We start from the raw sequence: 14,274 nt of genomic DNA, 5'->3' as shown, positions 1-14,274 counted from the left end.
ATTTCTATATAAAACAATTTGTATGATAATGTTAATCAGCATTTACAAATATTAATGATATGGATAGGGTGGAAAATTAAAAATAGTATTAGTGGACAGAAGGAAATAGATATGTTTTAATTTAAATGAACAAACAATAATTATTGATAATCTCCACTCAAAAGGGGTCGTCCCACTTTACACTACACTATCCCCATTCAACCCCCCTCTGAATTGTTATTAGTACATTTCTGTGGGATTTAGGTTTTTATATTATTTTTTTTTAATTTATTTTTTGTGAAAAGATAAGAATAAATATTGGTGAAGTAAAAGAAAAAAATATATATATATAAAAAATCCTAAATCCCGCAGAAATGAACTAATAACAATTCAGAGGGGGGTTGAATGGAGATAGTGTACTGTTAATTTAAATGGAGGCATGAGAAGGCATGACATGGATGTTGAGGTTAGCTTAATGCAAATGATGGGCAGAACCATGAAAGAGAGAGCTTGGTGAATGGTTAGATGTTGAAGTTTAGGGTGAGATAGCATCCTGAGTACCATTAATATTGTTTACCCAGAGTAGCTTTGCTATGTATGTCTTGAATGGTTGGCTAAGGCACCTGGTGTTTTGTGGTCAAAGTGTAGGGGTAACAGGGGTGTATTGGGATGATGCAGAAAGAGACTAGATGGAGATTTAACTACTTGAGATATGTGAAGAGGAGAATTTTGGAGTGGACACCCAACTGTGATGAAAGTCCAGGCCGAGGGAAAATAGAGAAGTACCATGGAAAGATTTTGGGGGCTGCATTTAAGACTAGTTGATAAAAAAAAAAACAAAACAACCCAAAAACAACCCACAGGGTTGAAACTTGTTCTCCAAGGAAGACATTTATGAGATTCATGCGAAAATATGACTAAACAATCTAATAATACCTTGGTGGTCTCAGCAGTAAGGAAAGAATTTCATCACAGGACACTGAGTGTGCTTCAATAATTGTGTTTGACCTTGCTTATTTGACGCTTATTGTAGGTGCATGTAAAATAAATTACAAATACCTTTTTCACATGTTTAAAATCAAAGTGCCACAGACATGATCTAAACAAACCTCTTCCCTTAAAGCAGTGAATAATAGACAATGCTATTCTCTTAGGTCCCCCTGCTCCACCTCAAGATGTTAGCATTCAGGCTGGGCCTACACCAACAACCATACTGGTCACATGGAAGCCGCCAACTCTCACACCAACAGGAACCTCAAATGGAGCAAATGTAACTGGATATGCAGTTTGTGCGAAAGGACAAAAGGTAGATAGAACTTTACTTGGTAGCTAGCATTCCGAGGAGTTAGATAGAATGAATGTTGGATGAATCATAAGCTGTAGATCTAAATAATACGATAAATCAGATCATGATATTTTAGGTGTTTAGACTTTTAGGGTTGGAGCTTACCTGCTTCCTCTGAAAGGGTACACACAAACCAGTAAAACAGTAGGTGTGGATAAATAGTTCAGTTTATACCATAAATTTTGGGAAGCTAGTGCATGGGATCAGTTTGCAAATATCAGCTCATTCATAACTTAATTTGCATGGAGTCTGAATATTCATATTTCTGTTTGAATTAATAAATGTTTGTATTTTCTAATGGTGGTGGTGGGAGGTTCCTGTGTATGTTTGGCTGTAAATGTGCCCATATTTGGGTCCATAAATGAAGAGCTGAGCGTTTTTTGAAAGTAAACTCTGTTGAGGCTGATATTCAACCGGCCAGATAAGGTTGGCTGAATATTTGATCAAAAGTTAACCAATCAAAGTTGTCAAACTACAAGATTTGTCTGGCTAACTCCCAAAATTAGCCAGAAAAAAACTTTTAGTATTGACCCCATTGTTTCTACAGAATATCTACAAACACTCAGAACTGAAGAAACATTTTAATTTTTTTCATCTACATTTAGGTTGCAGAAGTAGTATTTCCAGCTGCAGAGAACACAGTGGTGGATATGCTTCGAATACAGAATTTAGAAGCTAAAGAAATTACCATCAGAACCCTCTCAGTGCAAGGAGAATCTGAAGACTCTGCTGCTGTTGCTGTTCCACCTGAACTTTTCATGCCTCCGGCCCACCACCCTAGAACTTCTCCCAAACCTAAGCCATTAGCAAGTGCTGGAGTCCCCGATACCAAAGACGACCACCTAGGTCCGCAGCGGAAAATGGACGAGTCCTGGGAGCATGCTCGATCAGCATCTCCTGTTCATGGACATACGCTGGAGCCTCCAGCACCCACCTTTCACAGCCCCGCTCATGGGAGGAGGTCTCCATCACCTCAGCGCATCCTGCCCCAGCCGCAGGGCACGCCCGTCTCAAACACTGTCGCCAAGGCAATGGCAAGGGAAGCCGCACAAAGGGTAGCAGAGAGCAACAGGGTAATGCAAACGTGTGTGGAGCTGCTCTGGCCATGTAGATGTCTAGTAGCACTCTAGAACACAGGCGTGTATGGAAACATTTTCATCTTATTCGGGTTTCATTTTATTTTTTCTATATTTAATTTTTTTTATGTTGGTTTTTAAAATTCATTTCATTTTTGTTCATTTTAGCACCTGCAAAAATGACAAAAGCAAAATGAAACTGCAGATTTGTTTGCGTTTCAGATTGGAAAATGAAACTACACATTTCATTGGTGTTTCCTGTCATTTTGCAATGACTGCACAACCCTCTTATAGAAATGCTAAGTAGCAACTTCTCTCCTAATTTTAATCTAATCTGGGACACCTTTCTAAAAAATACACACTGTATGTTAGCACAAAATATAAATACATCATACAAATCAAACAGCATGATACATCATAAAATCAAGCAGAAAAGCAGCATAATACTATCAAAATAAATCACACAAAAATCAATAATATACCTCCAAAACCAGCATAATATAAAAACCATTTCCTCACAATAGCACTTTATGGCTGAAAAAGAGAAAACAGAGAAACAGGATGGTCATCACTGAAAATCATTTTTAAATTTATTACACGCCATAATTTCTTTTTATAATTAGTACAGTAATGTCATATTTAAATTTAACTTTGTCAACATAAACCTAGATTATGAGGTTCAACTTCAAAAGATGCTGCCATGTTGTGTGTGGGATCAGCATGGTCAAGATGTGGTAGAGGTAGGATTGGGGCCAGAGTTTCTGGGCTTTGTAGCATTGCGCTTTTACTGTTCACATCCCCTATCAAGACAAGACAGAGAGGGAAGCTTGCAGAATCAATTTCCAAAGCAAGTCCTTGCATCCAGAGTACTATTAGAAATACCATATAACTGTGTGATATTCCTTGGGAATAACTGGTGAGAATACTGTGAGGTAGAGGAGCATAGCTCTGGATGATCGTCTGCTGGGGTCTGATATTTAGAAACCATAAGCTTTCTGGAAATTAAAGTAGATATGTTACATTCTCATAAGGGCCTTGGAATGAATAGTTAAACCTCCTCAGAAATAGACTTTCAGCTGCCACAGGTATAATGTTTGCTCCATCCTGGTAGAGCATCATTACATCTAGATACTTAGGAGGTAATTTTCGGAAGGAGTTTCACATATAAAAGAGCTATGGAAACTTGCTACAATATATGCTATTTTTTTTTGCAAGTAACCCCTTTAAAAATTCACGCCTTAGAGCAGAAAATTAGTGTCAGGGTTGCTTTTTATTTTGCAAATCAATCCTGCTTCAGAAACTCAAGGGCAGTATATTTACTGTAGTACTGATACCATTTGTAGGATCATGCCAAACATAGATCTCAATATATTATTTGTGAAACTGTCACAAATACAACACTATAATATTCAGTGTGGCCATAAAGTAAGAACATACGCGTGCTACAGTATTCAGTAGATCCTTAGAAGGGAGGTGTAATCACTGTAATGCACGCTGTCGTCTACAATTTGATCATGGAGCAAAATGTCATGAAGAAAATTTGGGGTAGATTTTAAAAGGAGCGCGCGTGGCGTACATGTGCCCGCGCTACCCGGCTCGTAAAAAAAGTAGAACATGTATGTATAATAAAGCTGATTTATATGAGGAGGTGGGTATTTTATAAAGAGTGTGTATACCGTTTTGAAAATATTTGGGTGTGTACTTAAAATCACCAGTTCACCAATAACTCGGCCAGTTCACCTAGATCCTCTAACTCTTCACCCTGAACCCCCACCACGTCATCCAGACCTCCCACCCAAAAACTGCAGACAACAGACCTGTCTGATTTCACTTGAGCCAGTCAGTGAGCGGGGGTAAAATGGTACGAATAAGTTCGATAATGTATACCCATGTATCTCTTACAAAATATCAATTACCGTGCATACTTCTGAAACCCGCCCCCTTAGCCCGGCAATTTTTTCCCCAGTAAAATGTACATGCAAAACCAAAAATATGCATGCACTCTCGATGATTGTAAAATATCATATATGCAGGTATATGCTAGTTATACACCTATATGCTGTTTTTACGTGCGAAACCTCTTTGAAAATTTACTCGTAAGCTTCTAGTGAAAAAAGCACCTAATTTAAAATCCATTTGTGCTGTGGATTTACACCTGCTCAGTTTCCTGCGCTTGTCATGACTAAATGTACAGCTTTATATGGAGCATTGCTCCGAAAATAAGTGAACTAAGAGAACCCCGTTCCTGATAGGGAGAATGGATGTCCTGATCCCAGGCACATGACAGCTGGGAGAGCTAAATAAGCAGTCACTAAAGTCTGCAGGCCAAGTCTGGGGAAACTGCAAGTAGGTTTTAGGAGAGGGATATGAGCAGAGGAAAGAAAGCCAAAGAGAGGGGGAGACCAGGAGACAAAATAACTTTTAACAATATTTAGGGGTCGATTTTCAAAACCGCTTGCGTCCATGTGTGTGCGGTTCCTGGCATGCACATGTCGACGTATGCATGTTATAAAATCTGATGTCTACATGCATGTGCGTGCCGGATTTTAACATCCGCATGTGCGGGCGGACCGCTACTCGCGTGTGTGTGTGTGTGGGGGGGGGGATTTTCAAATTACGCGCTGCAACTCGATCAGCCCTTTTTCCCGTTTCCCCACCCCCTATGCCTAACCTTCCTTCCCTTCCCCTCTTCACCCCTACCTCGCTACCCCAAATTTTTTTATTTCACTACTTAACTGCTGCTCCGGAGCAGAAGTATTTTCCATGCACCTGCCGGCTGCTGGCACGCGCTTCCCTGGGACAGCGGCTAATGGCCCCATGTCCTGGCTGACCTCCGTTCTGTCCCGCCCGCCCCTTTTTCTGGTCCGGGCACTTCGGCGCATAACGGGGGTTCCGCGCGTGGCCAAGTCCATTCTAAAATGGGCGCAAGGCCCGGCCACGCGTGTAACCCTAGTTTTTTACAGGCGCGGCCCTTTGAAAATGTACTTGCATATTATTAGTTATTAGAAGAATTCAGTACTGGAGATTTTAGGTCCTGGAATAACATGAGAGCTTGCATCAGACACAGCCACTTAAGCATCCCAAGAGCACGGGTTTCACAACAATGGTGCGCACGTTTCTGTTTTGACGATACATCCAGTTGCTATACCAGGCAGAACTGAACTGAGTCAAGTAAAGAAAGAAACTAGAGGAGGAGAAAAGTATAGGAAAAACCCCATAGGACAAGGGGGGCAAGAGGGGATAAGGATAAAAGCAAAGTACGTTCAAGTCCTGAGAGAGAGCACATCAGTGCTTCAGAGAGGAATGAATCCCATAGCTGAGCAGACTGAATATATTTTTTAAACAGTATGATGCTTTAAAGGTAATAGATTATTTGTAGCCTACTTTTCAGAGCTAAAGAAAGCTTATGAGATTGCCACTTGCATGTGGGTTGGTGTCCTATCCAACTTAAAGGATATGTTGGAGGATCCACATGTCCGTAAGCCCCAGTAGGGTGTTTCATTTTGAAAAGTGCATGTTTGTTTTGTTTTTAGTGCATGCTATTTTATTTTATTTTTTTACACAAATCACACTTGTTTTTACAACGCGAGCTAAAACAGCATGAATGGCATAAATGACATTTCGTTAACTTATTGTGTGGTCTCAGATAGGAAATCACACAAAACAATGTTTAATGCATAGATTTGAAAACCAAAGGGATATTGAAGCCAATATTCCTCAATATCAACCTCTTCTCACCACCACCACCTAAAACACAAGTCGTGGATACATTGTAGCAACCCTAACAATATCCATTGAGATTGTCTCCAAGTATAAGTAGCCCCGCCTTTATACTGAAGCCCCCCAGGACTAGGGCTGAGGGCAGATGCTCCTGGATTTTCCAGTGAGCTGTAACCATAAGAAAAGAATCGAAGCACCTCCCTTGCAGGCCAGTCCAGTAAGCTTAATGGTCAGGACGGTTTACTGCCTAATGAGAACATTAGTTTGATTTCTAATGCATGAGCCTGGTGAGGGCTGGAGGTCCTCAGAGGTGCTGCAAAGAATTATGGTCCGCTAGTCTTTTGGCAGCACCTCCCATAAAGCCTGGCTACAGAACAGAAATGGAAAATGCCCATCCATGTGTGACTCTCCCCACTCATCCTGTGTGTCAGAGGAGATTGAATTAACTATTTCTGGCTCATTTAGGCTGCCAAAGGCGGTATGCCGTATCAGATAAAAATAACCACACAAGACGGTGTACAATACAAAATAAGACAAATGCACATCAAAAATAAATAAAAGACTTAGATAAATACAGTCATAACAATAAGCAAACCAGCTAAAAGCCCATAGCTGCTAGTTTTCCCACAGGAATAACCATGTCGTCACCTTTTTACAAAACCTCAAATAAAGCTCCCAGTTGATGTCTAGGGAAACTTATTTTACAGTACAGGAGCTGCCACTAAGAAAGGTTCTCGCTCTTAGTGGTCCCTAGTGTCTTAAACATTGTAATGGACAAAAGGGCACGTTGGCTATAACGTAGTTCTATGCGGGAGAATAAGCATGATAGCTCCCTGATAACAGCTGGATGGCAAAGCAGCAATAAGGCGAGAGGGCATATAAAGAAGAATTTCATGAAATGCTTCCTTTGCTTGCTTCACTCGGCAGATGGAGAAAAGGAGCATATTCAGTGAACGAAGTAACGCAGTGCACTATATGAACTCCGATGATGAGGAGGATGGCTATGACTCCCCGAACGTTAAGAGACGAGGAGCTTCTGTGGACGACTTCCTGAAAGGCTCTGAGCTTGGAAAGCAGGTAATTGATGCCGGCGAAGTTGCTGTTCTGACTGAAACAAAAGCAATTTAAAACAGCAGTGCAAGCTAGATTCCCCCCAAATACCAGCCTGCCTAGGGGTTTTAGTTGGCTCCATTGCGTGCTTTATGTTTGTCTTATTCCGAGGTCTCCTTCCTTTTTTTGTCTGAATATTTGGTTTTAGACTTGTTGAAATAAAAAGGTGGCTACTTTTTTGTTAAGGTCACACTGTACTTTAAAAATCTCTTCCCTGAGTTCCTTTTTCAGCTGCTCATACTTTACATGCATCGGAGCAATGCTTGCCTAGATCTCTGATGAGGTCAACTTTCTTATTAGCTTTGATTCTTAATACTGGGAGTGAGTAAGGGGGAGACACTTTCAGAAACTGTAAGCATTAAGACCCTGAAATATAAACGAAAATGAGAATGAGGAATTGTAGCGATGCATGAAAAAATTGCAGATACTGATAGTTTAAATATTTTGGATGAATATTTTCTCATTGCCTTCTCTTCATGTAAAGCCACATATGTGTATAATAATTCAAGTCCTCCGGCACAGCGGCTGTGCTGAAGGTTGTGCGCCAGTGGCTGTGCTGGAGGTTGTGTGCCGGCAGCTGGCCGGCACGCACAAGTTACGCCTGCCAGAGGCAGGAGTAACTCCATCAAATAAGGTGGTGGGGGGGATTTAGGTAGGGCCGGAGGGTGGGTTAGATAGGGGAAGGGAGGGAAAGGTGAGGGGGGATCAAAAAAAAAGTTCCCTCCAAGCCCGCTCCAATTTCGGAGCGGCCTTGGAGGAAACAGGGAAAGCCATCAGGGCTCCCCTTGGGCTCAGCGCGCGCAAGGTGCACAAGTGTTTACCCCCTTGCACCTGCCGACCCCGGATTTTATAACATGCGCGCAGCTGCGCGCACATGTTGTAAAATTGGGCATAGATTTGTGCGCACCGGGTTGTGCGCACAAATCTACGCCCGCGCATAAGTTTTAAAATCTGGCCCACTGTATGCGTGTAAAACTCTGCTCATGAACACTGTGTATGTAAAACTGCTCACACACTGTATGGGTATAAAACTGCTCATACACAATGTGGAGGTAATTTTATAAGGAGTTACATGTGTAAATGTAACATACTATTGTGGCAGTTTTCAAAAGCCGATTTACGAGCATAAAGTGCATTTGCATGTGTAAAATCTATTGACAAATCAATGGCATATATTGAGGCAGTTTTCAAAAGCCCACTTACATGGGTAAAGTGCATTTACACGTTTAAAACCCAGTTTTATGCATGTAAAATGCAGGTCATGCACACCAAAGCTGGCAGATACGCACAGAAGTCAGGCTGGCACGCGTCGCACAAATTTTAAAAGGTGCCTGCATATGCGCACAAAACATTTTTTTTTCATGAAAAAGGGGCAGGGCGTGGGTGTGGTCTGGCCGGGAATGGGAATTCCCGGATTTATGAGTGAAGCCACACACAAGCGTGCGCCAGAGTTCCCTACCGCGTAACTTTACTTCTGGATGGTGTCAGACTTAAAGCACAAAAAACTAGGCCAGTCAGTGGGGTTTTAAGAGTAGGGACTACCAGAGTAAAAGGGAGAGTAATGAACTAGGGGATTAGGAAGTCCTAACCTTTTCTTGGGAGACCTAGGAACAAACTGGGAAAAATTGGTAATTGGGTTGGCGCACGTGTCTACTAAAATCCCCCCACTTACGCAGTAGAAGCGGCATTTTCATGCACATGTGCACGTCCATATAAAATTGTGTGCACACGTATGCGCACTCAGCCTATTTTCTGCCATGCTTGCATCTATGCGCATATGTTATAATATGATCGCGCTCTTTGGTGCGAGCTGGCATACGCACTGTTCTGGGTTCAGGCTGCGCACACACACACACACACACATACATTCAGAAGAATATACTACGTGTGCTCCCCCAGGCCTACCTCAGGGCTGATTCTCAGGAAAGAGGGAGATGACGAGGGGTTTCTATACCTCAGGGCTTCTCCGATACATAAACAAACATGCACACATACACTGAGTCACTACACCAGGATCCAGGTGTTGGATGTAAGTTTATTTGAGCACTTGTTAAGCAAAAGGATAATAATAAATCTTGGCATCCCTAATGAAAGTTGAAATGGGCCCAAGAAATCCGTTTGCAGTCTCCGCTCTGGAAGTCTGACAAGTAACAATGAGGCTGAGATTCTTACAGGTTTGCTCGTTTTTATAGGACTTTCCTAACACTGCTTGAAGCAGGCGTGAGTCCCTCTCCCTCCCATTGCTCTTATCACAGTTCAACACATCTGTTTCTCAAACCTTGGTACTATTTGGTGCTTCCGTGCCCTGCTACTCCCACTTTCTTGTCTGACCTTGATTAACAATTTTATTTATTTATTTATTTAAAGGCTTTTTATACCAATATTAGTGGGTCCATCATATCGGTTTACATCAAACAGAAGGTGGAAAATACAAAGAACAGGGACATGGGGAGGGGACAAGAAAGAGCAACAACTAGAGAGAGCTAAGTAAATTCAAAGTGTAAATAGGTCAGCCAGAAGAGAAGAACAATTCTCATGAAATCAGCGCCTAAGCATTTTTTAGTATAAACATCTGCATAGCCCATAGAAGCAATAATAACCATAGTTCTCAGAGACATCTAGAGAGGATTCTCTCATCCTAACAGCATTTGCAGCAGGTGTCCTAGACAGCTTCCCTCTCTGTGACCTTTCTTTCTTTTACTAACTGAGGTTGACTAAGTGTGGCCAGCAGTTAGACAAACCCCCATTACGCATGTACATGTGCGCCCATGCAGCTATTTCAAAGTTACAGTCCCTATAGATGTAAAGCTGCTCATGCACACTGCCAGTGTTTCCTCTAAGCTGTACACAAGTTTTCCCATGGGCATACACAACGTTTCCTCTCTAGCATAGAAGGCCTAGCAGGGCCATGCTGGAGCTCATCCCACCACAACCCGATGCAAAAACAAGCTCGGCAGAGCTCATCCCACCATAGTCCGAAGCAAAAACAAGCCCGGTGGGGCTATGGTTAAGCTCATCCTACCATGGCCCGAAGTAAAAAAGTTGCCGGTGATGTGAAGAGGAGGCCGTATATGTTTCTGTGTGCGACCCTGTGTGTGTGCGAGTATTGTTTCTGTGTTTTGGCCTCTGTGTCACATATAGACTTTCAAAGACATGCACTCACACACACACATTAGTATGTATATGAGAGAGGGAGTATGTGAGAGAATGAATGTGTTAGTGTATATGAGAGAGAAGATGATGTTTGTGTGGCCCTGTATCTCCCAATCCACATCAATCTCTGGAAATCAGAATCCTTATTAGTTTTAATTATTGGCTATAATTTGATGTTTCTATTGTTTTTAAGTATTTTATTGTATTTTTTGGGAACTAGAAACATTTTTAGTTATTGAATATTTTATTCATCAGATGTTTTGAAATATTTAGTGATGTTTGGGAAATATTACAAATTAATACAAGTTTTTTAAATTATTGGATGTTCTGATATTTTAGTATGGTTTTAATATTATGAATGATATTTTATGTTGCTTGATTTTATTGCTTGATGTTTTGCAAGGAATGATGATGATTCTGTTTTTCCGTTGTTGCACTGCATAATACAATGGGGCTTCTGGTTTCCCAGTACAGATTTGTCAGCACATTTCTATTTTTACTTTATGCTGTTTCTGTATTTGATGAGGGGTCTGTCTGTATTTCAAAGGTCCAGTTCTTGTGCTCTGTATTAATTTCATTTGCATGCAGAAAGTGGATTAAATGTTCTTGCAGAAAATATTTTTTCATTCACATATCTTATTTAACTGCTGTTAGTAGATTAAGCGAGTATATTAAGGGATGGGCTTAGCCAATGTTTCCTCTAAGGATTGGGTTGCTGTGAGCATAAAATAGATAGGTCTTTTGCATCACAAGGTAAAGTAACCCAAAATGTTTACTCACAGCAACCCAACCCTTAGAGGGAACCCTGCACACTGCATGCGTGTACTTTTACACACATAAGGGAGACGTGTTCTGGAGGTGCAGTCTCAGTGGGGTTAGCTCTTAGGTGCATACGTTTTGATGTAAAAAAGTATGGCCTAACTATATCACGGCAATTTTCAAAAACCCATTTACATGCATATAAAGTTTTTTGAAAATTACCTCCTGTGGGTATAAATTCTTTTGGGAAAACTACGAGCAAAAACAGCAGGTGTAATTGTGTGTGCACAGTTTTTGCTGGGATAATTTTCAAACTGGATTTATGCCTATAAGCTTGCTTTGAAAATTGGCATAAATTATGTACATATTTGCTGATTAACTTGTGCATAATGTTATAAAATTGGGTCCATAAATGAATACAATATGAACATATACAGCATAGTATCCATGTAACAAATAAAATATTAACACAATGCAGTAATAAACAATATTTGGTCAATAATGAATAAGCTGGATAACTTTTAGCTGAATATTCAACAGAACTTATCCGGATAAATTATCTGGGGTACTTTGATGTTCTCTGGCTTACTGAAGAATAGACAAAAATATATCCTGGACCATAGTGGTCCAGTTTCCCATCCTGTCTCCTCACCCGATGGGAAATCAGGCCACTGTGGTCCAGGATAAATCTTTGATCAGCAGGTTGTTCCCCCTTTCTCCTTCTTAAAAAAAAAAAAAATAGTGGGGTACCATCCCCACACATCCTACCTGCAAAAAGGTACAGCTCACAGGTACCTGCACTTTGATATTCATTTATTCCCCTCACAGGAGCCAAGCTTGGGTGCTCGTCTGACAGTTGATTGCAGCGGAGTTCTGTATGGGGAATGGATCTCCCCACTGGCTGTTAGTGAATGCTCTGGGCCACCTTTTTTTTTTTTAAACCAGGAATGGCTTATCTGACTAAAACTTGTGTTGCTGGGGTGGGATGTTTAAAACCCCATGTTTGTCTGGTAAAAATCCCACACTTAGCTGGACAAATCCTTTTGAATATTGACCTGCTCCTCCATATTACCCTAATTAAATATACAGTACATACTTAATAACAATCATTTAGACTAACTCATGCATACTCTATCATATGCAGATCTATTTCAAATATATTCATTGTGGATATCCTGAAAACCTGACTGGCTAGGTGTATCCCATGGACTGTGTTGAGAATTGCTGTGCTAACTTGTAATTTCTGTATAGAGATCTATAGCAGCTTGAATTGATTTGTTTTACTAATAGGGAGTGTATTGGTGCATTAAGGCCTGGTATAATATTTGCAGTTTTGCCTTTTCAAAGGTAAGGTTGTTACTGTTTGAGTGCTAGCAGTTAGTGCTGTTTTGGTATGGGAGGTTTTACTATATTTTAATTGTATTGTAATTGTTTACTCATGGCTTTCTGAGGGCCAAGCTCAAACCTAATGTGTTACCATAAGGGTTCCATGTGTCTTTTTTTTTTTTTTTCAAGAGTTTTCTGGTTGGCAGCACAGCAGGGCATGTAAATATAATATACTTGTAAGTGACATTTTTTCCTCAGGAAGACTGTACTCGAATGTCCTTTCTCATATCAAATCTCTTAGCCTAAATGCAAAATTTTTAATTGTGTGTGGGGAGGGAACAAGGCTGAAAGATTTGTCTACGGTGCCTATTACCTTTGCACTGTTCTTGATTGGAAAAATGATAAAAATCAAGCTTTAAAAAAACCCAAAAAAATAGGAGGGGGCAGCACAGGAATTGTTCACACAAGGCAGCAAAAAAGCTAGCACAGGCCCTATCAGCACTGCAAGGTGGAGGAAACTGTGAAATCCTTCATTTATGTAGAGCCAGCAAGGAACTATGACATCTTATAATCACACAGAGAGATGTGTGTATGTGTGTAACCCATGATCCAATATGACTTTTGAATTGTATTGCTCGTGAAATGTACTACAATATAATTAGTGAAAAGTTCTCCGCCCGGCTGTGACTGGGACTTAGTAATGCAGAATCATATCCTGAAAAAGCCATTGATCATTGACCCAGCCCATCCCTCCATTCTGCTTTCTCTGATTTTTTTTTTTCCTTTCTCGTCACATACTCCACTGGAAGATCTTTTTGTGTTGCCTTAGTCTATGTTTGGAATGACCTTGCTTGCATTCTGTTTGCCGATGTTGATCCTTGCTCCGTTGTCTGAGTGCTAATTGCACTTTTATTTGCTGGAGTGTATTGGTTTCTTATATTGTATTTTTTTCCCTATCCCACATCTGTTTTCTGTGACTGTTAAGCGTTTTGGGATGTGTTTGTATGAATGATGCTACATAAAGTTGTACTGTGTTGTGTTGTAAACAGTCACACTGCTGTCATGGTGAGGAGTACCATACAGAGAGCAGTAGGGGCTCGGACTTGTCCGACATCATGGAGGAAGATGAGGAAGAGCTGTATTCAGAGATGCAGTTGGAGGATGGAGGAAGAAGACGAGTTAGTGTAACTTCTCATAACACGCTCAAGGTAAGAGTACCTGTAACGGTCTCAGCAGGGTCTAGAAGATGATACCAAATTTTTCCTCCCTTCAGAAAGCACAAGATGTCTTGTTGATTCTTTACGTTTCTTAGCATAATGGACCCTTACAATGGCCTACACCATGGCTGTACAATTCAGACGAGTTTTTCACACAGATGTGTGAGACCCAAACACCTCTGATAACCCCACAATTTGGGGGTCTCTTTTCTATGCACTTATCCAAAGCTTAATCTCTTACAGAGTTTGGGAGATTCCTCCTCCATGCTGGTGCATTTTGTAGAATGTTTGTAACCATCTCCCTCCAAATTTATGAATAAATTCCTATAATAATAGCTTTCAAAGAGAAACCAGTCTTAACGAATGTGCAGAAATCGTAGCCTTGCTTCAGGCTGATACAGGTATTTTTATGTGTAAGGTTAATTTAGCAAAACCATTTCTCATTTTTAAAATAGGTAGGATATTAGGAACCAAAAATATACAGTACATGAGGTGTGGTCTTGTTACCTCAAAATCATTAGCTATTGAGTAACTGCTACATGCAGCTGCAAAATATTCCTAACAACCTGAATGGGAAGACATTTTCTGT

At 40.7% G+C, this 14,274-nt stretch overlaps 1 protein-coding gene across 13 annotated transcripts in view; it reads left to right on the top strand.

Moving 5' to 3' along the window:
- RIMBP2 (RIMS binding protein 2) overlaps nt 1–14,274 on the top strand; it is a 438,584-nt gene that overhangs the window by 327,786 nt on the left and 96,524 nt on the right. For 11 of the 13 annotated variants that reach the window (XM_029619910.1, XM_029619908.1, XM_029619906.1 and 8 more), the window contains 4 exons: nt 1,134–1,285; nt 1,930–2,397; nt 7,048–7,197; nt 13,518–13,676. In XM_029619910.1, the coding sequence (XP_029475770.1) occupies nt 1,134–1,285; nt 1,930–2,397; nt 7,048–7,197; nt 13,518–13,676 (929 nt within the window). The remainder of the gene's footprint in view (nt 1–1,133; nt 1,286–1,929; nt 2,398–7,047; nt 7,198–13,517; nt 13,677–14,274) is intronic. The other 2 variants (XM_029619911.1, XM_029619907.1) reach the window with 1 other exon arrangement.

This window comes from Rhinatrema bivittatum, chromosome 11 (assembly GCF_901001135.1).
Source record: "Rhinatrema bivittatum chromosome 11, aRhiBiv1.1, whole genome shotgun sequence".
NCBI lineage: Eukaryota > Metazoa > Chordata > Amphibia > Gymnophiona > Rhinatrematidae > Rhinatrema > Rhinatrema bivittatum.
This window is presented reverse-complemented; position numbering and strand designations above follow the sequence as displayed.